The 24465-nt window shown below is 38.6% G+C and overlaps 1 protein-coding gene across 1 annotated transcript in view; it reads left to right on the top strand.

Annotated features, from left to right (window-relative positions):
- The window catches only part of ttn.1 (titin, tandem duplicate 1), a 685821-nt gene that overhangs the window by 528444 nt on the left and 132912 nt on the right, over positions 1–24465 (top strand). Inside the window, exons 164-177 of the mRNA XM_041201521.1 lie at positions 2013–2090; positions 3582–3665; positions 5520–5603; positions 10959–11042; positions 11954–12028; positions 12450–14831; positions 15596–15646; positions 16675–17070; positions 17370–17639; positions 17730–18005; positions 20413–20549; positions 20662–20788; positions 20914–21180; positions 21859–22125. Of these exons, the coding sequence (XP_041057455.1) occupies positions 2013–2090; positions 3582–3665; positions 5520–5603; positions 10959–11042; positions 11954–12028; positions 12450–14831; positions 15596–15646; positions 16675–17070; positions 17370–17639; positions 17730–18005; positions 20413–20549; positions 20662–20788; positions 20914–21180; positions 21859–22125 (4578 nt within the window). The remainder of the gene's footprint in view (positions 1–2012; positions 2091–3581; positions 3666–5519; positions 5604–10958; positions 11043–11953; positions 12029–12449; positions 14832–15595; positions 15647–16674; positions 17071–17369; positions 17640–17729; positions 18006–20412; positions 20550–20661; positions 20789–20913; positions 21181–21858; positions 22126–24465) is intronic.

Below are 24465 nucleotides of genomic sequence, written 5' to 3'. Positions count from 1 at the left end.
TTATTTTTAGATGCTGGAAATACTTGTATGAAGCAGATAACATGTTGCTGTTTAAATATTAATATTCTATTTTATTTTTGTTTCATGCTTTAATATAGTTACGAGTATTGTTATTGTTGCTACCATCTCCAGCAACCCCAACCATGTTCCTTTGTGCATGGTATGATTCCAACAGATAGAGAGCTTTACTCCTATTCCCATTGACATCAATTTTGATCGGGCTCCTTGATGCCACACACGATCAATTGCAGTCTTGAAATCAAGAGCAGTCACTCTCGCCTCACCTCTTGGTGAATCCAAATTGTCTATGTTTGGGGCAAAGCTGAAATGAGGCTTTGAGCCAGGTGGCGCTGGCAGAACCCAAACTGAGCACCAGCAAGCAAGTTATTGCTGAGTAAGTGTCACTTGATAGCACTGTCAATGACACCTGACAGCACTTTGCAAATGATTAAGAGAAGACTACTGCAGGGGGTGTAATTGGTGGTTGTAATTGGTGGATGGATTGGTGGGTGTAATTTTTCCAGCTATTTGTGACAATGGCATACCTGGACAATTTTTGCACATTGTTGGGTAGATGTCAGTGTTGTGGCTGCACAGGAGTAGCTTGGGTAGAGTCATGGCTAGATCTGGGGCAAAAGACTTTACTACTACAACCAGGATGTTGACAGGATCAGTATTCAGTGGCTTCAGGTGTTTCTTGATATCACATGGAGTGAATCAAATTGGCTTAAGACTGACATCTGTGCTGCAGGGACCTCAGAAGGAGGCTGAGATAGATAATCCACGTGACACTTCTGACTGAAGGTTGTTGCAAATGTTTTAGACCTGTCTTTTGCCCTGAAGTGCTGGCCTCTGCCATCATTGACAATGGGGATGTTCATGGACCCTCCTCCTCCTGTTGGTTGTTTCATTGCCCCCCCAATCATTCATAGCTTAATGTGGCAGGACTGCAGCGCTTTGATCTGATTCATTGGTTGTGGAATTAGTTAATTTTGTCCATAGTGAGCTGCTTCCATTATTTAGCATTCATATAGTCTTGTGTTACAGCTTCACTGTTGGCACCTCATTTTTAGGCATGCTTGGTGCTGCTCCTGGCCTGCCCTCCTACGTTCCTCATTGAACCAGGTTTGATCCCCTGGCTTGATGTTAATGGGAAAGTGAGGGCTATGGTGGGCCTTGAAGTTACAGTTTACACTTGAATATAACACTGCTGCTTTTGATGGCCCACAAGGGTGCCCAGCTTTGAGCTTCTCACTCTGTTCTGAATTTATCCTATTTAGCGTGCTGGTGGTGCCCCACAACATGCACAAAGGCCCAGTTTGGCATCAGCTATGTCCTTCAGGGCAGGCCATTCGGTCAGTAGTGATGCTTCTGAGTCTCGATTGGTGATAGGCCTTGAAAGCACCCCCCTAGAATACATTCTGTACTCTTGCTACCCTTGGTATTTCTTCAAAATGGTTTGTGGAGGAGTACTAATTCATCAGCTGAGAGAGGACAATTGGTGGTAATCAGCAGGGAGTTCCTTGGCCATTTTTGACCTGATAGCATGAGATTTCATAGGATCTGGATTCAAAGTTGAGAGCTCCCAGGTCACTCCCTCCCCATTATATATTGTTTTGCCACTGCCACCTCTGATAAGCCTATCCTGCTGATGAGATAGGATGTAGCTAGGGATGGTGATGCTGGAGTCTGGGACATTGGCTGTAAGGTATCATTTGGTGAGTATGACTTTGTCAGGCTGTTGCTTGATTAATTTGTGGGACAGCTCTCCCAATTTTGGCACAAGTCCCAGAAGTTAGTGAGGAGATCTTTGCAGTGTCAATGCTCAGCAGTCGATCTTGTCTTATTTTAACCAGTTTTTCCTCCAGCATGTGTACATGAGAATAGATAATGTCATTTTGTGCTAAATTCCTCTCCCAAATATGCTTGTGTTGTTTTAATTTGTTGCTTAGGTATATTAATGATAAAAGCAATGTGTCTTAAGCATCTTAATATTATACTGTTTCTTAAAGTGCCAAAAGTGCCAGAAGTTCCTAAGAAGCCAGTTCCTGAACCATTGAAACTAAAGAAGGAGGCAGTTCCCGAAAAAGGTACATATCTTTTTGTTGTTTTCCATGCTCTAAATGCTTGTATGAAGCAAAAACCTTGTTCCTATTAAAGTATTAATATTCTATTTTATTTTTGTTTCATCCTTTAGTTCATTTATAAGTATTGTAATTGTTGCCACATCTCACTTGGACTGTCAAGGGCCTAACCTTAGGACACTAGACAGGGAAGTATATGCCAGGATTATTGTATCAGCTAATTGAAGGGTTACCTGACGTTGAAAAACTTATGACAGTTACTCAGATTGGACAGCGTTGAAAATGACCCGAAGTCATTATTTACGTCTTAATTAATTTTAGTGAAATAGTATTCATAACACAAATGGTGTGATTTTAGAGGCAGTATGAATAGACTATTCTTAGCACAGCTCTGAGGATTCATACGTCAACCAAAATAGTTTTAATAGTATTAGAAATTGGTAACGTTGATTCCTGTCCTCCAAACTTTCCCGTGTTTTTATTAGCAGGTTATAAAAGTGTGCATTTCTTTTGACAAAAAGAAAAACATAGCTCTAGGTATTTTCACTGTATACCAGCACCAAACAAGAGTAATAGCAGGTTGTTACAAACCCCATACTCCCAATATGCTGATGGAAAAGTTAGAGGGTGTAGATGCAGACCTCTACTCACATCTTTGCATGTTTTTCCCATTCAGCAAAATCCTTTGTTCATTCCACTCTGTCATACAATATAATTAATTTAAAATGTCAAAATAATGAGAGGCAAGAGTAGTTATTTATTGGGTCATGGTATATTAGTGCAGTAGAGTAGTGCTCATGCCTTGTTATATTACTTAAGTATCATGTTGTGACATGCAGTAAGTAGGTTCTTATACTCCACATCTCTGGGTGTAGTCTATGTCTGTGTTGTGAAGCTGGTAGCAAAGAAATGCAAGAACTTTCACTGTTCACTTAGATTATTCGCCAGTATTGAAGATACGTATTGAAATTTGTTAATTACAGTTCAGTCATTATTGGATGAACTCTCAAGGGTGCTGTGATATTGACTAATTGCAGGTTCATTTGACAACCAATTTTAGTGCACATAATGAACTTCTTATTTAATTCTTTCCAATCATCCAAAGGAGCAAGAAACTGCCTGCTATTATATATATATATATATATATATATACAAATATAATATATAAATGAATCAGAAATAATTGATAACATGTGACCGTATTATAACATAACCAAATTATTATTTTTCCTATGGAACCACTCAAGTAATGTGCAACATTTTAACAACAGACTGGGGAAAAGCTGGGATATGATTGCCATAGAAGAGCCTGTTAAATGTTCATTCTTGACAATAAAACTTAATACTAATGTTTGCTTTCTTGATGTAAACCCGTTTGTATGTATAAAAATATTTTTCTGTTTGGTATATTAACTGTGGTGTGCATGTGTCCAATGTGAGTTTCTTTTTGTGTAAATGTTCTTTGGTATTTATTTTAAAAATAATTGTTTTTAAAAGTGCCCGAGATTCCTAAGAAGCCAATTGTTGAAGCTGAACCAGTAACGTTTCCAAGAAAAGTTGAGAAGCCTGCACCAGAAGAAGGTAAAACAAAGAAATAATAGAGTGGGACAAAATTTAACTTTGGCAGGGGCATCATATGGGTGTTAATGAATCGGGCACCTATTAATTAACGACACAATTTCATTTTGTGTCCCTGCCAAAGTTAAATTTCTCCCCCATGTTTTACACAAGTACCTCTTAGAGGAAAAGTTTCTTCACTCTTAGAAGTTCCTTTATTTTTATTTTTGGAAGTTTCTGTCACGTTCTCTTATATGATTTTCTTTTGTTGCAGAAGTGTTCATTGCTATGTTATGTCTTTCAATCGTGATTCCCTTTCGTTACTTTTCAAAGTATCGTTTTGTCTGGTCATGTTTCCTCTTAAAATATACATGGTTCACTTTGCTGACCTCAAAACATGCAAATGAATTTATATTGTAATTATTTTGTAAATGAAAAATATAATATATAATGCAAGATGTTTATGATATGGAAGATTGGAGTACATGTAGAATCACTTCTGTAGTTTATAATAATTTTATTCTCACATTTCTCTCATGACAGTTTTAAAGGTAGTTTGGTGCTCATTAAGGGGAGGAATATTTATGCTATGGTATGGAATATTATCCACTTCAAACACCCATAATTAGCATCAAGCAACAATGTGCCTCAGTGATCACGTTTCAAAGAAAACACTACTATACTGGTGCTTTTTTTAATTTCTCAAAATCGCTTTGTTGTCTCAAAGTTGGATTGCCAATTTCACATCACTAAGTGTAGTCCTACACTGTGGGCTCACGCTCACTAGGAAATGAGTTAAGACAACCCAACCTCGTTAAGTGTAGAATCTACATGGAAATAGCAGTTTTTATTCATTCAATCTGGTCTCAATTTGAATCTAGATTCCAGAGGCGAAAGGAAAGTGCCTAATTAACTATATTATTCAACTTTGCTTGTCAGATTTTCTAAATTATTTTAAATCATAATAGCCACCTTGGTTGCTTTAACAAAACAAAATACTTTGTGAGTTTAAGTAATTATAGGGCTGAATTTTCCCCCCACATGGGGGAGAAGTTGAAGAGCGGGCGCATACAGGCATGCTTCCGATCGGCACCCACAATTGGAGGCGCGCCGCCATTTTACATGGGCAGGCTAACTAAGGCTCGCCCAGCGTGACATCCACATGGAAGCGCTATGCGCTTCCCTTGCGGGCGGGGGGGAATCCCAAAATAGAGAGTGCACTCTTTCGCGCATGTGCAAGAAAGAGCGCACTTATCTCCCTGAGGCTAATTACAGCCTCAGGGAGATCGGCTGTAAATAAAAAAGATAAAAATAGAAAAATAAAATTTCCCTAACATGTCCCCTCATGTGACAGAGTTGGGACAAGTCCATAATTTTTACAAAACCTTTATGAAATTTTTGTAAAGCCAATATGAAACCTCATCCCACCCATGGATGAGGTTTCATGTCTTTTCTAATTCCCACCGGGGCTCCTCGCCTGCCCGACAATCTTAAGGTTGGCCGGGCAGGTCCCTTAATTATTTAATTGACCCTGTCAATGGCCTCAATTGGCCATTGACAGGTCGGCGTGCGTGCAGTTGATTTTGCTGAGCTCCCGCCTTCCTGAAAATTTAAATGGGGCATGGTGATGCCAGGAGTTCCCCCCGACTTCACCACGCATCATTTTACGTGTCGGGAGTAGGCCCCGCCCCCGCTTGCCGACGCATAAAATCCTGCCCATAATGTTCCCTTAAATCTTCCAATTTGTATATAAAAGTCAACTATATTGTAAATGATAGATAACAATACAATTTAATGTTTATTTGTTAATTTGGTTATCTGTGCTTCATGTTGTCTTTGTCTTACTGAATAATTAATTTGTCTTAAAAATATTTAAAGTGCTTCAGGTTGACAGAAGGGATGAACATGCACCCATCACTGTTTCAAGAACAGTCTTACTCGCTTCAGAAAAAGATAGAAAAGGTATAAAACAAGCCTATGAATTGTGATGTTTGAAAAAATGTGCTAGTGTGAGCATTATTTTTTCCTACTGAACATTACCAGTGCTCAGCTGGTTCATCAGAATTCTTCTTGCGTAATGGCGTCTTTTGTTTTCAATGTCAGTAACGTAATTCAATTGTGTATACGTGTGTAGTCTTGAAATGTTTGTTCTGTTTTAGAGTCACAAAGGCATTACAGCACAGGAGGTCATTTCACACACTGAGTTCATGTTGACTTTCTGTAGAGCAACCTAGTCAGTCCCATTACTCCGCCTTATCCATGCAATCCTGCAAATTTATTTCTCTCAAGCCCACGTCCAATTTCTTTTTGAAATCATTCATCATCATCACGTCCACCACCCTCGTAGACAGTGAGTTCCATGTCATTATCACTTGCTGCATAAACATGTTCTTCCTTACGTGCCCTCTTTATCTCCATATAAATCTGTGTCCCCTCATTCTTGTACTATCAACCAAGTGGGAATAGCTTTTTTTTTAACTACTTTGCCTAATCCAGTCATAATCTTATACACCACCATCAAATCTCCCCTCAACCTCATTGCTCCAAGAACAACCCCACCTTCTCCAGTCTAACCTTGTAACTAATTTCACTCATCCCCAGAACCATTCTGGCAAAACCTCTACACCCTCTCAAGGTCCTTCACAACCATCCTAAAGAATGATGACCAGAACTGGACACAATGCTCTAGTTGTGGCCTAACCAGAACATTATATAAATTCATCATAACTTTCCTGCTTTTATATTCACTACCTTTGTTTATGAAGTTCTGGATCCCAAATGTTGTGTTAACCATCTTCAAAGACCTGTGCATATGAACCACTAATCATAAAACCCTTATCACAAACTATATAATAGCTGCTATAGGAAATAATTATAATTAATATTAATATATCTAGTCACCTTGAAGAGGTTTATATCATGATGACAAGATACTGTGCTATGAATATTTGTCTAAGGTCTCAGATCAATACCACAGCCTCCAACACCTTGCTTATTCTGCCTGGATTGAAGTGCAACCAAGAGACAGCATTGAGTATGGATACTTGCACATGTGCTGCATTGCTGTGCTCAGCAGTGTAAATTTTAAATGCATCTAAATAGCAGTTTATACCACCTAAAGTCATTCAACATATGAATAGTATAGCTGATACCTTGAGGAAATTCCAATTATCCCCTTCTGGCAGAAACTGAATAAGGGGGCAGTTAAAATAAGCACAGTGAGTTATTTCTGGAGTGCCACTGCATTATGTGGAAATGCCTTTTAACCTGATGGCAACGGGATCTGGCTTTAAACATGCAGACCATGCCCTGATATAGAATTGCTCCTCTGGGCCTCACAAGAAAACCTTGCCCCTGCCCCTCGCCCCAGACTTTGCCCCATTTGATATGCCTTCCCCACTCCCCAACTGTTTACTGATCAATCTCCCCTAGTGCTGTGGACTTTTCTTACGGTTGCCTCTTGTCACAAAAAATGTCACATGTGCTGGCCAACCAGGTATCTGGTTCAACCGAGAGGCTGTCGAGCTATATTTAAATAAGGCCTGGAAGTAAAAATCATTGGCGGGTTACATTCCGTTTAACTATATTCACTTGCATTATGTCAAACAAGGATTGGTTCTAACTGTCAATATTGTTTATCTTTAATATTTTATGCTAGTAACTTCTGTACTGTCTAAAGCTATATATTATTATTAAAGTCCCTGATGTTATGAATAGCCACATACATGAAGAAATACTTTACGAAGAAAGAGAAAAAATTTCTTCTCTTAAAGGTATATTAACAAAACCTTACATTTGTGGACTGCTGTTCTTTTAATGCCTTTTGTGTTTCAGTGCCATGCTGGCTCTTCTACCTAAATAGCTTTGATCCTTGTAGTTTTGTATTTTATGTCTTGGCCTGTCTGTTGTTACGTTATTGTACTGTTGTGTTTTGAAGAATATCTTGATGTGTTGTAAGTGTATGTACTACTCATTAAATTACCTTGAATGTACAATTTTGAGCAACAACAAGCATCTATAAGGCATCTTTAAGGTCTGAAATGTCCCAAGGCACATTTCAAATAGGAGTCTTGAAAATAGCCACTGAGCCAGAATGAAAGGAAGGGGAAGGGAATGAACAAAAAGCTGGTTGAAATGATGGGGCTTGAGGATGTTTTGACAGGAAGAGATATATGTAGGGAAGTCAATACAGTAAGATTTGGGTGGTTGAAAGTTTTGGAACTGGTGAGGCAAAGAGAGAAAAGGATGCAAAAAATGCTGCAATCAGAGGAATTGGTCACTTAGGTGGAGAGAATATAGCGCTGAAAGGGTTTGGAGAGGTGGAGTGAGACTGTGGAGGGCTTTGAAGATAAACGTGGGGGCTGAACCTCCTCAGAGTGTTTCTTCATCTACTGTGATAGACATTCAGCAGAGACTTCATTATGTGTATAAATAAGATTTCAGCTGAAGTACAGAGTGGGAGAAACTCGGAAGAAATTCACACAGTTAGATTTTAAATTGCAATGCAATGGGAAATGAGGATAGAGTTGTTGGGTAAATGAGAATTTGTATGAGCAGGATATTTGCAGCATTGTTTTGTACAATTAGCAGTTGTAGAGGGTGGAAAAAGGGAGGTCAATAAGGAGAACTTTGGAGTAGTTGAGTCTGCAGGTCACACAAATATGCATAAAGATTTGTGCACCATTGAATTGGAGATAGGCTGTTTTGAAGGTGGAATTAAGCAGAATTTGTAATTGCAAAGTTGTGCATCTGAAATTCAACTTAGAATCAATCTGGGCACCAGGACTGAAATCAGTTTGAGCCCATGTCAAATGTGTTTTTTTACCAAGAGACAGTCACAACATTACAATTATTTCAGTTTGATTTTTGGACACTTGGTTGATCAAAACTAACTGTTTTATATTAACTACCAGCCTAGATAATCTGCCTGCAGCTATGCAAAGTTTGTACCTAACAATAAGAAAGTTAGTTGGGAACAGTGTCTGAGGCCTTAAAAATACAAACAAAGCACTGGGCTTCATTTCTAAAGGAATTGAATTGAAAAGCAGATAGATAGAGTATGCTAAACTAAAATTGCATAGAATCTTGGTTGGACACCTTTAGAGCACTGTGCATAATTCTAGTCTTCCAATTATGAAAGGAATACAGAATACAAAAAAAATTACCAAGTATAATACCAGAACTGAGAGGTCACACCTACCTGGAAAGACTGAACATGCCAAAGTTCTTTTCCTTAGAACAGAGAAGGTTGAGCGGTGACCTAATAGAGAACTTTATATAGGAGAGTCCAAAACTAGAGGACACAAATAGGTCATAGTCATTAATAAATCCAATAAGGAATTCAGGAGTAATTAGAATGTGGAACTTGCCGCCACATAGAATAGACAAATAGCATAGGATACTTAAAGGGGCCTCTAGTTAAGTGCCTGAAGAAATATATAGAAATGTATGCAGATGGGGTTAGATGAAGTAGGGTGGGAAGAGGTTGGAGCATCAACACCAGCTGAATGACTTGTTTCCATGTTGTAAATGCTATGCAATTTTGTTACATGAAAATTGCTCTATCATTTTTAAAAATTGTGCATTTTTTTAATAATCATGTTTTACTCTTCAAGAAAAAACTTTAATGTGGCTCACAACAGTTTTAATAATATCTTTAAAGTGCCTGAGATTGCCAAGAAACTTGTGCCTGAAAAGGTTGTTCCAATCACAGTTGCAGAAAGCAAGGCAATTACTCCAGTAAAAGGTACAGAAGTGACAGTATTTTCATCTATGTGGTATTCTTACAAATATTACTAATGGTAACTTTAATGTTCCATGGGCTTTATCCAATAACAAGTAATGTCTTCTCTGTTTCTTGTTTATTCAGTGTCTTATATGGTTTATTTTTGTGATAATCTTGTGTGATTTTATCTTTACATTGTGATTTTTGTACCTGTATTTGTAGTAATGTTTTTGTATTTTATGTGGTAACGTTTGTCATCTTATATTCTCTTCAAACCTAAACTTATATATTTTTGATCATTATCTAAAATTCTAAAACTTTTTCTTCAAACTCTGAAGCTTTCAAGAAAATTTTACGTGAAGAAGCTGTTGAAGCTGACAAGACTTTTTCATATGAGGAAATTGTTGAGCACGATGAGATGATTTTACTTGAAGAAACAATTCAACTTGATGAGATAATTTTACCTGAGGAAATTGTTGAGGCTGATGAGACAATTTTATATGAGGAAAATGTCAAGTCCGATGAGATGATATTACCTGAAGAAACTGCTCAGGATGACAAAATTATTTTACCTGAGGAAATTGTTGAAGCAGATGAGAAGATTTTACATGAAGAAATTGTTGAAGCTGACAAGATGACATTATCTGAGAAAAGTGTTGAGTTAAATGAGATGAGTTTCCATGAAGAAACTGCTCAGCTTGAAAAGATTATTTTACCTAAGAGAATTATTCAGGCTGATGAGAAGATTTTACATGAAAAAATTGTTGAAGTCGCATTTCCAGAAAAAAAGAAATTTATTACAGAGAAAGGTATAGAACTGATTTATTAGAAGATTGTATTCTAAAGCAGCTGCAGCATCTCACAACCAATGGAAATATCTATGAAATTTTGAGTTTTATATATTTTCTCTGCAAGGCCCTGTGTTTAGTTATAAAACTGTTGTCTCCAATGTTGACATCTAAATTCCAGACGTTCTCTAGTTACCCTGGCTTTATTCTCTCCTGTCTTTTGTTTTACATCATATTCTAATCTTTATTGTGGAGTGTAAGAGTCTGTGAATTCAACCATTTTTGGAAATTCCTCACCAAACTTAAACTTTATCAAGCTACCTAAATAAAAGTTCACATAAGTAACATTGCCTGAGATGGAGTGAACAGTCATTCCAAGTAGGGACATGTCCCATTTACCTGAGTGTACAAAATTTAAACCCTGATTTACAAGAGCCAAGGCTGGAGACTAATCAGCTAAAACTACTCAGTGTAAAATAAAGGATTACCAGAAATCTTCTGTCCTCCTAAGACCATTTTACTAGGCAGGGCATTGGCTTGCTGAGTTTTCTAGTGTCTTTTTCATGGGGTTACCACCTTTCATTATGTTATCTTTATTGTTATTTATTGTTGTGTAATAGTGTGAAAATTATGTGGAATAATTAACACTCAAAGGTTCTTTGTTAAACTTTTTTAAAATTAAGTTAAAGAATTATGTTTACTGTTCTTTAAGTATTACATACCTTCAGTTTTCTGTTGTTAATATTGTCAGAAATTTAGTTCATGTATATGCACACTAAATATTCAAACAAAATATTTTTGAAGTGACTACAATTACCAAGAAGATTGAACCTAAAGGTGATGTTCTAGTCACTGCTCCAGTGAAACAAGATTTGGAACCAGTGGAAGGTATACAAATCAATATCACTCATTGGCTTGTGTCATTGGTGCAAAATCCATGAAATATTCTACATGTTAATACCTTTCACTTCCATCACATCTCATTTGCAGTTCACCTTTCTTGTGGATCATCATTTCATTGCTTAATTGAACATGCTATTGATTTTAGTTTGTTCATTAGTTCAACTGTTCTTCATTTTAATTTTGTCACCCAGGCATCGTTCTTACAGTCCAATTAGTAAAGGAGTACGTATGGTGAAAGGAAAATATGTTAACCACATATAATATTTAACTATGAAAAATGAAATTCAAACCCCCTATCTATCCAATTACTTTATTACTTCTTTTGGCTTGCTAGTTATGAACAATATTTAACATGTTATGCAATTTTAATGTGAATAATATTTCCGGTTTTATTTTTGTAATTCTCCTGTCCATCCTCTATTTATACCACCTTTTCTCAAGAGCAAAAAATAAACAAGAATTTTAAATGTCCAAGGTCTCTTTCAAGACCATAACGCTATTAACCTATTTTTTATTCATTCATGGGATGTAGGTTTTACTGGCTGGGCCCATCCCTGATTGCTCTTGAGAGGGTGGTGGTGAGCTTATTTGGCATACCTAAAATCTGCAGGAAAGAATCCTTTCCAAACAGTTTTTCTTCCCTTTCATTGATGACCTGGGTGAACTGGCAAATTCAGCATCAAGTGGAAAGTTGGAAAGGAAAGGCTTGTCAAAACTAGACTGATGCTGAATTCTGGTAGATAGTTCAATGTACTAACACTGTAGCTACTGAACCATGGAACAATTGTCTAAGAATGCAAAATATTTTTTATATTGTGAGCGACAACGTTCCATGTAATTATGCATTTTAAGATTTGATTTTTAATGGTAACAAAATTCTTGAATTGTTTTTAAAGTACCTGAAACTGAAGAAGTACCTGCTACTACGCTTCCTGTTTCTGCTCCAGGACCAATCAAGAAACCCCTTAAAGGTACAGTTTATCAAAAGCTTGACTCTTAATTTACTATTGGGACTTTTAAAATACCTAACTATATAATATGTTAATTTGCAATTTCATTTTTTTTTCTGAATGTTAAATGTCAAGTTATGCAAAATTTAAGTCCACAGGTTCCCAAATGTTGTGTATCGGTTGTATCAACTTGTCTCTTCAGTCTATCTAAAAAGTTATAATTCATGTATCTTGTCTGTTGTGATACTTTCTGTTACTGTGTTTATTTGGAAATTTTGCTGTCTATGGATATGTTTTACAGTGTGTTTTAATTTGATGAACACCAGTGTAGTTTGGAGATTATAACATTGTTTGGTTTCGTTTAAATGTTAGCCTGTTCTTTTATGGAATTGTTAAAAGTCCTTTTTGATGTGTCACTAAATAATATATGAAACCTTTATAGCTGCAGAACAATCCAAGCCATCTTTGAAACTAAAACCTGCAGTCAAAGTTCCAAAGGAAGTAGAAGATATAGAAATTCCAGTACTGAAGAAAATTAGTAAGGTTCCCAAGGAAGAGAAAGACGAAGATGAGGGTATTATATTAAAGAAGGTTGATAGCTCCCCTAAAGAAGAAGACAAATACGTAGGGGAAAAACTTAGGAAACCCACTAAAAGTCCTGAGGAAATGGAAGATGAAGGACGTGTATCACTAAAGAAACCAGATGTAATCTTAAAAGAAAAAGAAACAGAAAGAGAAATAATATTACAGTTGGTTGATGAAATTCCTAAAATAGACAAAGATAATGGGGAAAGCATAACATTAAAGAAATTAGATAAAATTTCTATTGAACAGGATGATGCATACAAAATGTTACCAAAAAAGGTCACTAAAGTACTCTCCAAAGAAATCGAAGAGGAGCCAGGTTTACCACTGAAGAAACCTGATAAGATCCCTAAACAAGAGGAAGAAGCAGAAAAGGTACAATTAAGAAAGCATGATATAGTCCCTAAAGAAGAAGGATTAAAAGAAAAACGCATAACGTCAAAGAAACTACCCAGTGATGAGGAGGATAGGAAAAAGCAAATAATATTGGAAAAAGTTGGTGAAGTGCCTAAAATTGAAAAAGATATAGAAAAGACTGTGCCTCTGACCAGAACGGACCATGTTCCTATGAAAGTAGGAGACAGAGAAAAGGTATCTGTAAAGCGAACTGTAGTTGCTGGTACAGAGAAGGATAAGGAGAAAATCTTTCCAATCAAGAAACCTGGTAAAAGCCCTTTGGAACAGGAAGGTGAAGACAAGCATTTAGCACTGAGAAAAGGTAGAACATCTCCTAAACTCGATGGGGAAAAAGAACATCCCAGTCTCAAGAAAGTTGACCTTCCTAAAATCGTTCATGAAAAGCCCAGGATTGCACCATCTCCTGAAGAAGGAGAACCCAAAGGTATAGAAATCTATCCAATCGAAAGAATACCCAGGGAAACTGTTTCAGAAAAGCCTGCATCAAAAATAGTACCAGAGATTACTGCAGAAGAGGCTGCTGATATTTCCAAGGAAACACGTGAAAAGAAATTGGTACCCTCTGAAGAAAAACCTCATGAGAAACCTTTAAAAATTTTAAAAGGGAAAGTCCCAGTTTCAAAAGAAGAACAGGAAATGGCTTTCCTGAAAAAAATTCCCTCAAAAGGAACATTTGAAGCAAAAGAACCACAAAAGATTCACACAATACCTGAAAAGGATGTGTCTGTTTATAAAGAAAAAACACAAGTCATCCATACTAAAATGGATAAAGGGGAAATATTTGACTTACAAGAACAGGAACCAGTGCAGCTAGAAAAATTCCCTTCAAAAGAAATCCTATTTGAAGAAAAAGAACCACAGAAAATACGGAAAGTTCCTGAAAAGACATTGGTGATCCCTACAGAGAAAGTTGATGAAACACATTTTAAAATTGAAAAAGGAAAAATGCCTGTTTTGGAAAAACAGAAGGATCACATAGAGCTGAAGAAAGCTCCTTCAAAGGAAGTTGTAATGGAAGAAAAGCCACAGAAAGTACCTGTAAAGAAAGTACTGACACCCAGAGCCATACCTGATACTGCACATCTGAAAGTTGGAAAGGGAAAAGTGCTAGTATCAGAAGAAAAAGATCAAGCACAGCTGGCGAAGATTCCTTCAAAAGAAGCTGTAGTAGGAGAAAAGCCACAGAAAGTACCTGTAAAGAAAGTACCGACACCCAGAGATATACCTGATACTGCACATCTGAAAGTTGGAAAGGGAAAAATGCCAGTATCAGAAGAAGAAAAGGATCATGTACGGCTGACAAAGATTCCTTCAAAAGAACCTGTAGCAGAAGAAAAGCCGCAGAAAATACCTGTAAAAAAAGTACTGACACCCAGAGATATACCTGATATTGCACATCTGAAAGTTGGAAAGGGAAAAGTGCCATTATCAGAAGAAGAAAAGGATCATGTACAGCTGACAAAGATTCCTTCAAAAGAAGTTGCTGTGGAAGAAAAGCTGCAGAAAGTACCTGTAAAGAAAGTACTGACCCCTAGAGATGTTGCACACATTAAAGCAGTCAAAGGGATTGTATCAGCTGCTGAAAGAGAATTGGAACCGACACAGGTCAAAAAAGTTCCCTCTGAAAGCATCTCAACAGAAGAAGACTATGAAGTAGAATCAGAAGAAATGTCAATAGAAGAATTACGGGACAAAGGTGACTGGGAATGGGAACCAACTGAAGAGGAGGAGGAATATGGCTCATCTGTTGATTGGGAGCATGAAGATGATGAAGAGTTTGAGGGTGTAGTTGAAACTCCTTCAAAGCCTTACAAACGACGAGGTGAGATGGCTGCTGCACATCTACCAAACTGATTGTTCACATCTTGTGCTTTGGAAAATGGATCAGTGTTCTTTGTTTTTGTGTATGTTCATCTTTGGCTGGGATTTTCCAGCCCAGTCGTGGGCGGGACCCGCCGCAGGAGATTCGGCAGCCTAGCCAAAAGTCCATTGACTTTTGGCGGGACCAGACAATCCTAGTGGCGGGCGGGGCCAGAAAATCCCACCCTTTGTCAAACGCCTTTGTTTCTCCTGCCAATGCAGCTTGTGTTTATGTGCATGATGTATTGTGGTTGTCAAAAAGTGTTAGATCTAAAATTCATGTCTGTTGCTTGTGTTTGGTCCATGTAGTCCCATGCTTCCAAAGAAAGATTGTCTTAATTTGCTTTGTTGTTTGCTATTAACAGAGCAATGGGTGAATTAAAATCATTTTTCATATACATCATTGAAGGCAGAGGCTTCAGCAAACCTTTCAAATTGTCTGGGTTCACATTTTTCATTCAAAACTAATATGTCTTTTACTTCATTTTAAATCTCCTCTGGCCGCATGAGTAAACCTTTGTTTAGTATATTAAACAAGTGGTAGTGCCAATTTTTTTGCCTGTGTTATAGACAATCGATATATAAATATATTTTTGCATCTAAATACAATACACTTTTCTAGCCTCATTGTTTCTGCCCTTGGGTTATTACAGAAGCATTTTAACATATAATAATTTGGAAGCATAGTCATGACATGCCGATAATTATGTTACTATCTCACTACAGATGCTAAGGCACCAACTGATGAAGCCGGCAAGGGTAGAGGCATACTAAGAGGTGAGAGGGGATATCAAGCACATAGTCACAACTATGAATCCATGCATGATTGTACACATATATGTTTGTTCCACAAGCACTACCAAACATTTAGAGACAAACATATGCAACAGTATTCCAATGTAACACATTTATTTAGATGAATTAATGAATTATATTGCTGTTAAAAAGAACTCTATTTAAATTTCATTCATACATTAGTGAAAAACTCCATGAAGTGCTATGATACATTTCATTTATTTTAGAATTTAATTTGTCATATCAATTTGCATGGCCTTCCAATTACAAAAATGATTGTTGGCTGTGTAGACTGGATAGCAAACCATAGATTAATATTGCGCTGCTTAATTTTGCATGAACTGTTCTCTCTTTATATGCTATCAGCTCCAAAGAGTAATAATTGAAGTTTAAATAATCCTATTTATCCGAGCACAAGTAATCAATTTGTATACTGCAACTGAATATTGGTTGCAACTGATTTTGGAGGAGGAGAACTTAGCATGAAAACTAAATGATGAAACATATGCTATGTTTCTGTGTCATGATTGCCTTACTAGAATCTAATACTTGAATGCATGCATTTTCCTATTTGTGTGCAAAATAGTGTTTTCAGCTGTACCGAATAGTTACTTCTTGAATATAGTTGTGCTGCCTGAAGACTGTGATTATGATTCACTGATACTTCTTGGTGAATGGTGAAAAATCCATGCTGAAATTATAGTGGCTGTATATTGTGTAAATCTTACAACCTGAAAACATTATCGCATGATGAAATGCATAGACTTTGAAGGATAAGCTTCAATGCACCAATTTACTTCAGAGAAGAACTAAAACCAAGTTTACAGACTTTGGTCTCTTAGTCAGTCAGTTTCATTGCTCTGCTTGCATCGCTGTCGCTGTCGTTTCTTTACCAACTGAAAATGGCAGTGGCATCTAAGTGTCTGGTTCGCATCAAACCATCTTCAGAAGCATGCAAAAAAAAACAACAAATAAAATCCAATGTATTTATGTTCAACTCTAAATTTTAGCGAAAAAGACGCCATCGCCTGGAGAAGGAGACAAGAAGCCACTTAAACCAGGTGGAGGAAGGCCACCCTCAGAGGAACCACCTTTTGCAGGGTTCCAGCTCAAAGCAGTCCCACTGAAATTTGTCAAAGAACTAAAAGATATTGTGCTGGAGGAAGCGGAGTCTATAGGGTCTTCTGCCATCTTCGAATGCCAGATCTCCCCATCTACAGCTTTAACGTCTTGGATGAAGGATGGGAGCACTGTGAGAGAAAGTCCTAAATACAAATTTACCTCTGATGGCAAAGATAGAAAGTTGCAAATCATTGATGTGCAGCTTTCAGACACTGGTGAATATAGCTGTGTAGGTCGCCTCGGCAAGCAAGAAAAGACATCCACAGCAAAACTAATTGTTGAAGGTATATAACATTGCTGTTTGAGGTATTTCACGGCGTAAACCAAGAACAAGACTGCGCATTGTATTAAAATAGTGCAACTTAGGAATCCTGCTGAATAGCTCTTTTCTCAATCTAATTATTAAGCTCAAATGGTTATACACACTTACCATGTTATTGTACAAGGCTTCATCAATTCAGTGTAATCCAAATACTAGATCTGGATCTCTTAGATGTTACAAAAGGCTTTTGAATATTTTGTATAAAATGAATACTTTGGTTTATTATAGAAAATTAATTGATATTTTCTCAAAACATTTTAGAACTGCCAGTGGCATTCTTTAAAACATTGGAAGAGGAAACAACCATCTTCAAAGGACAGCCCCTGTATTTGACCTGTGAGCTGACCAAAGACAAAGAGGTGATTTGGAAGAAAGATGGTGAACCTCTTACAGACAAAACTGACAGATACACAATTAGTGTCATTGGGCTGCAGCGTTCTATTACTATCGCAAGTTCAGATTTTGATGATGCTGGAGTGTATTCTGTTGAGACAGCTAACATAAGATGTGAGGGAAAAGTTAATGTACAAGGTTAGTATATATGAACTTTCTTGTATATCTGAAGCAGGAATAAAGGGATTTGAGGACTGGTTTTAGTTTATATATTTTTATCCATTGTAGAGATTGTAAGGAAGTGGTTTGTTAAACCTGTTCGGGACCAGCGGGTCAAACAAAAAGAAAATGCCGTTTTTGAATGTGAAATTGCAAAAGATACACCCAATATCAAGTGGTTCAAAGGGGAAGAGGAGATTCCAATGGAACCCACTGCAAAAACTGAAATTAAGAAAATTGGGAAAATCCTTAGGCTCATTGTGAAGAATGCAACACCAGAAGATATGGCTGAATATACAGTGGAGGTGGAAGGACAAGCTTCGACAGCCAATCTGTTTGTTGATGGTAAGTTTTCTATTACTTGTAGAAAAATGCATTCCTTTGCTTTTCCAGTACTGATGATATGTATATTAATAATTTTAGGTAGGGCACACATTTCATGTCCATGCATCATAATTCCTGCAGTCATAACGTTTGGTCACCATTGTAAATTGCTGTCAGGATTTTCCATTCTTTTCCTACATGGACTGAAGGAATGTAGCAGCAGGCTTTAGCCACAAGTGGCCTTTTGAACTAGATCTTGAATCTTGTATATACTGACTTATGGGCAATAGCATAGTCAGGTTACTAGTTTGATAACATGTTTCCTATGTTATCAACATGAAATAGAAATCTGACTGATGATTTTCCAATTATGGAATTTTACAATCATTAGACCAATCCACTTAATCCTATTTCCCTGTCTCTTCTCCATTGCCTTGAAATTTTTCAAATATTTATCCATTTCCCTTTTGAAAAATATTATGAGTTCCATTTCCAACACTTTGCCTAGTAAGAACATAAGAAATAGGAGCAGGAGTAGACCATTCGGCCCCTCGAGCCTGTTCCGCCATTCAATAAGATCTTGTGTTTCGATTTCCACGTTCCCATCTAACCCCAATAACCTTTGATTCCCTTGCCTAACAAGAATCTATCTACCTCTGTCTTAAAAATATTCAATGACCCTGTCTCCACCACCTTCTGAGGCAGAGAATGACAAAGTCGCACAACCCTCTGAGAGAAAAAAATTCTCTTCATCTCTGTAGGGCATTTCTATTAACCTAATAATGTTGTATGTGAAAAATACTAACCTCACAACCTGTTTTTTAGATGATATTCCTGGCCTCATTAATCATTGAAAGTAGGGAGACCCACTTTATAATTTTGAACACTTTGATTATCATTCAATCAACTCTGTCTCTACCTAATGCAAAAGCAAAATACTGCAGGTGCAGGAAACCTAAAGTAAAAACTGATAATGCTGGAAATGCTCAGCAGGTCAGGCAGCATCTGTGAAGAGAGAAACAAAGTTAATGTTTCAGGTCAATAACCTTTCATAAGAACTGGGCTATTACTTACATGGTCTCCATAGTAATCTTCCCTCTATTCCTTCCAAGCTCATAGTGATCTTCCCTCATGGCCTTCAACCTCATAGACCCGCAACACTTACCAGCTTGCTTCTTTCTCATTCCCAAGATCCACAAACAAGACTGTCCTGGTAGACTGATTGTTTCAGCCTGCTCCTGCACCACTGAATTGATTTCTTCCTATCTAACTCCATCTTTTCTCCTCTAGTCCAGTCTTTTCCCAGCTACATTCATGACTGTTTTGATGCCTGCGGTCACAATTCCAATTTCCTCGTCCTAATCATCTCATCTTCATCTTGGATGCCCAACCTCACAATACCTCCATCCTCCACCAGAATGGTTTGAGGGCTGTCCACTTCTTCCATGAACAGCAGTGAAAACAAACTCCACCCACCACCACCCTTCTCCACCTGACTAAATTTGTTCTCACATTGAATAGCCTCTCTAATTCCATTCACTTTCTTCAAATAAAAGGCATTGCTAAAGGTATCCAAATGGATTCTAGTTTTGCCTGCCTTTTTGTGGCGTTTGTAGAACATTCCTTGTTCCAGTCCTATTAGGGACCCCTTCCTCATCTCTTTTTCTAGCAATTTGATGACTGTATCTGTGCCACTTCCTGCTTTCATTCTGAATTGGAAAATTTCGTCAACTTTGTACCCTTCTCACCTTCACCTGGTCCATCTCTGACTCTTCCCTTCCCTTCCTTGACTTCTCTGTCTCCATTTCTGAGGATCGGCTGGCAATGAATATTCACTATAAGCCCATTGTTTTTCACAGCTCCTTGACTACACTGCCTCACATCCTGTTTCCTGTAAGGACACCGTTCCATTTTCCCAGTTTATTAGTCTCTGCACCTGATGATACCATAATAGCTCTTCTGATATGTATTTTTCTTCAATCAAGGATTCCTCCCCCTCTCCCTTAAACATAGTTGACTGGGCCTTCAACCGTGTCCATCCCATTCCTCGCACTTCTTCAGTCACCGCTTCCCCTCCCTCCCAAAAACATGATAGAGATCCCCCACCTCCCATGCCACCAGCCTCTGTATTCAGTAGATCATCCTCTGCCATTTGCACCACCTCCACTCCACCACAAAACACCACTCCCCTTTCAGCATTCCGAAGGGACCCTACCCTCTGCTCCACTCCTGATTTTAATTGCCGATTATTGTTGCCATGTCCACTATATGTTTTCCAAAAGAAGTGGAAATTTTACAAATCAGGAATTCATGATTAAGAAAATGTTGTGTAGATTTTTCAAGTCTGCTTGTGATGGTAATACCTGTAACAGTATATTTTCAGCATTCTACTCTAATGGGAAAATTACATTTAATGTTCTATTTTTAGAACGGGAGATAGACATTCTTTCAGAATTGCAAAGTGTGGAAGTGTATGAGAAGGAGACAGCCACCTTTGAAACTGAGATCTCTCAAGATGTCCCAGTTGAGTGGAAGCTCAAGGGAGAAATCCTACGCCCATCACCTGTAAGCTTTACTTCAAAGCTGGAATATTTATCGTAAAAAAGCAGAATTCAAGATCGTAGTGCAGTTTTGTTAAAAAAAAACCATAAATTATGATTTTTAAAAATTTTTTCAGACCTGTGAAATGAAAGCAGAAGGTACAAAACGTTTCTTGATCCTTCACGATGTCAAACTGGATCAAGCTGGTGAAGTTGTCTTCAGGGTGCGCAATGCCACATCTATTGCTTATCTGAGAGTTAAAGGTAACTAATAATCCTTGAAGGAAATGTTCAGAGCAGCTTTCTTTATGATGAAAGAAGGTGAGAGATTTTAAAGAAAAGTTTGTTTTTTTAGTTTAGCTTGCACTAAAATGTAATGTTGCTTTCAGAAATTGAACTTGACTTTGAGGTACCACTAAAAGATATGACTGTTCCCGAAAAGCATCAGGCACGATTTGAATGTGTGCTTAACAAGGAGGTTCCCAAAGTCCTGTGGTCAAAAGGCACTGACATTCTTAAGGCTGGTGATAAGTATGATTTAGTTGTTGATGGAAAGAAGCACATTCTTGTTATCAATAAGTCAACCTTTGATGATGAAGGCGATTACACCGCTGAAATTGTGGGAAAGAAAACAACTGCAAAACTGACTGTAACTGGTAAGCTTTTTTAATTAATTACATTTCATGGTTAAACCTTATACTGGTTTAATGTGAATGAAAATAAAATATTGCAGATGCTGGAAATCTGAAAAAGAAAATGCTGGAAAAACTCAGCAGTCTGGCAGCATCTGTGGAGAGAGAAACAGAGTTAATGTTTCGACTCCATATGACTCTTCTTCAAAGTTTAATGTGTTGGTAATATTTAATTAACTTCCATTTTGCTTATTGTTTGGTAATGTGACAATACATTTGTTGAGTCCTATACAAATATTTTAGGGGTGTTGTTTATTGTATTGTCTATGGCTGACTTAGCTTTTGTTATTCTGAAGCATTGGGCAATTAAGTGTGTAATTAAAGATGGAGATATCATCATTCAAAATATGCCATACACATTATATTAAAGCCTATGATTGATTTGGATGTGGGGAGTTGCCTTACCCTAATGTCAGGCTGCATTTTGTAGATCAAGAACTTGCATTTATATCATGGCTTGCACCACCCTATGATGTCCCAAAGCTCAATGAAATATTTTTGAAGTATAGCCCCTGTTGTAATGTAGGGAAACACAGCAGCCAATTTTCACAGGCTATAAAACAAATGTAGATTTCAGTTGAATTATTAATTACATGATTTTGAACTAGTAATGATTGGTCCATATATTACTTCATATTTCAGGTATGAGGTTGAAGTTTATTACACCACTAAAAGATCAGACAGTCAAAGAAGGTAACACGGCGCATTTTGAAATTGAATTATCACATGAAAATCTCCCAGTGGCTTGGTACCGGAATGAAAATAAAATTCACCCAGGCAGAACGGTTGTGATCTCCACTGATGGGAAGAAGCATGTATTAGAAATTAAAGAAGCAACTCTTGATGATACGTGTCAGATACGAGCAGAAGTTGCTCAGCTATCCACAAAAGGTTACCTGAATGTCATCGGTAAGACTTGTTTGGAATTCTGTTGTGCAATGAAACTGACATTTTGTAGATGGAATGTAATACTGACTGAGGGAGCAAAGAACGAGGCAGGGGGGTATTGATTCAAGTGGGAGGTTCCATGCCAGTTCTCCGACATCGGGATCAAAGGCCGAAAATTATTCTGGCATGGGGGTGGGGGAGTGGGGAGGTACAAGACAGTAAAGCTGACACCACACAGTGAGCTTAATTTTACTGGTTTAGCATATCCTTTTAACTCATTAACATGGAACCTTTTGCGATTAAAAAGTAGCTTTGTAATTAAGCGTGATGCACACGAGATCACAGGCCCTCAGTTTCCTGGCTGTCTAAATCTGATGGTGAGCTGGCAAGTCAGTCTGTGAGGGCAAGGTGAGCCACTTGGACCTGCCTGTCACAACTCAGCCATTTTCTTCTGAGAGGGGAGAGTAGTCTGTGGTTCATCGTGGGGAAGGACACAGTCACAGTGTGGTGGTTGAGGGTCATTGATGGAAGGTCAGAGGCCATTGCAGAGAAATTGAAGGTCATTGCAGGAAGTTCAAGGATCCTTCTGGAAGGACGAGGGCCATTGTAGTGAGGTAAAAGGACATCTCGGGGCGGGAGAAGGATCACTATGGCAGGACAAGGACTATCTCGGGGAGGACAAGGGCAGATTAACTTGGCTGCAGCAGCTTGGTGACTGTAAAAGAGGCATTTCCAACAGGTGCCAGGTGTTTCCTAAAGGCCAGGGACCCAGTGGAGGACATACTCTTGCCAGGATCTTGACATTTGTGGAGCTTTTGGAGCTACCATGCTCTTCTCCACCCAGTGTTCCTGGAGCCCAAGGTGGAGGAGGAGCACAGAGGGAGTCTGGAACTGGGTCCAGAGGCACAAATGGCAAGAGGTCATTGTAAAGGGGCTCAGTCTGTGGCTGGATCAAGCCCTGAGGACGGTCAAGAGGAAATCCAACCGGAACCAGTCAAACGAAGATCAGTGCCACATGTCAGAGTACACAGATCTTGCCTCAACTACCTTCAAATGTTAGAGAGACAATGTCGTCAAAAGTTGTGGATGTCTTAGGTGGCTATCACGGATTTGTGTTCTGCTGCAGGATGATCTGTGGCACCTGGGATTCAGAGGGCATCCAATACTTGTGGCTTTGAAGGTCATGGCAGTATTAAACTTCAACACCAGTGGCTCCTTCTGGGTATTGCCCAGGCAGCCGCTCATGGAGTGACAAATTCCCTGTACAAGAGGGCCAGAGAGTTTGTGCAATACAATACTGACCCAAAGAGCCAGGCCAAAAATTTGTGGGCTTTAGAGCCTTTTCAGGCTTCCCACGAGTGCAGGGTGTTATACAATGTGGCAGTTAAGGCTCCCTGTGACCAGCCTGTGGTATTTATCAACAGAAGGGGTTCCACTCCATTAATGTGCAATTGGTGTGGGACCGCAGGAGACATATCCTTCTGGTGAGTTCTGGGTTCCTTGGGTGTTCCCATTCCATACCACTCCCAATTGCCACAGCTCTTCAAGACCCCTGCATGCCTACACAGATGGATCCTGGGAGACATTGCACGCAAGATCTGGCTGATGACATAGGTGCAGCACCCTCAAAATCCAGCCAAGGAGTGTTATAATGAATGCCATGGATCAACAAGGGAAATGATTGAGTAGACCATCGGCTTGTTAAAAATTATGTTCCACTGCCTGGACCGTTCTGGCAGGGCTCCACAATATATGCCTCAGTGTGTCTCTTAGACTATCATCACCTGTTGTGCATTGCACAACCTTGCGTGGCAAAGGGAGGAGGCTTTGCTGACTATTGAACTGGAGGAGCCACACTCCTCATCTGTTGAGTAAGATGGGGAGGAGAGAGCAGAGCAGGCAGGTCAGCAGATTGAGGCTCCACATCAGATGCAAAAGCAGTGGAAAGATGCGCCTGTGAAGCCTGTGTTCACACCAGATTCCAGCCAGCAAAATGCCTTTAACAAGCCCTCTGCCTTACATCCATGGGACCTCTATATCTTCTCCCGAGAGCAACTCACCATTGACCATCAAGAAGCCACTCCATTCTCGCCACTCCAACCATGAAGATGTCAATACTCCACCTTCATCCATACAGACTTGTAACTTATTCTGCAGGTGTTCACACAGGTAATAGGGAGATGACATTAACACCATCCAACACATCCACAGCTGAGGTGAAGACAATATGATTGTGTTCATTCTTGCTGGCCTCTCTGCTCCTTTCTGATGGGCTGCCTCTTGAACCGCTGCAGTTCATGTGATGTTGGTACACCCACAGTTTGCTAGGGAGGGAGTTCCAGGATTTTGACCCAGCGACAA

The sequence above is a fragment of the Carcharodon carcharias genome, chromosome 12, assembly GCF_017639515.1.
Source record: "Carcharodon carcharias isolate sCarCar2 chromosome 12, sCarCar2.pri, whole genome shotgun sequence".
NCBI lineage: Eukaryota > Metazoa > Chordata > Chondrichthyes > Lamniformes > Lamnidae > Carcharodon > Carcharodon carcharias.
The sequence above is the reverse complement of the archived record's forward strand: the minus strand, read 5'-3'. Positions and strand labels throughout refer to the sequence as shown.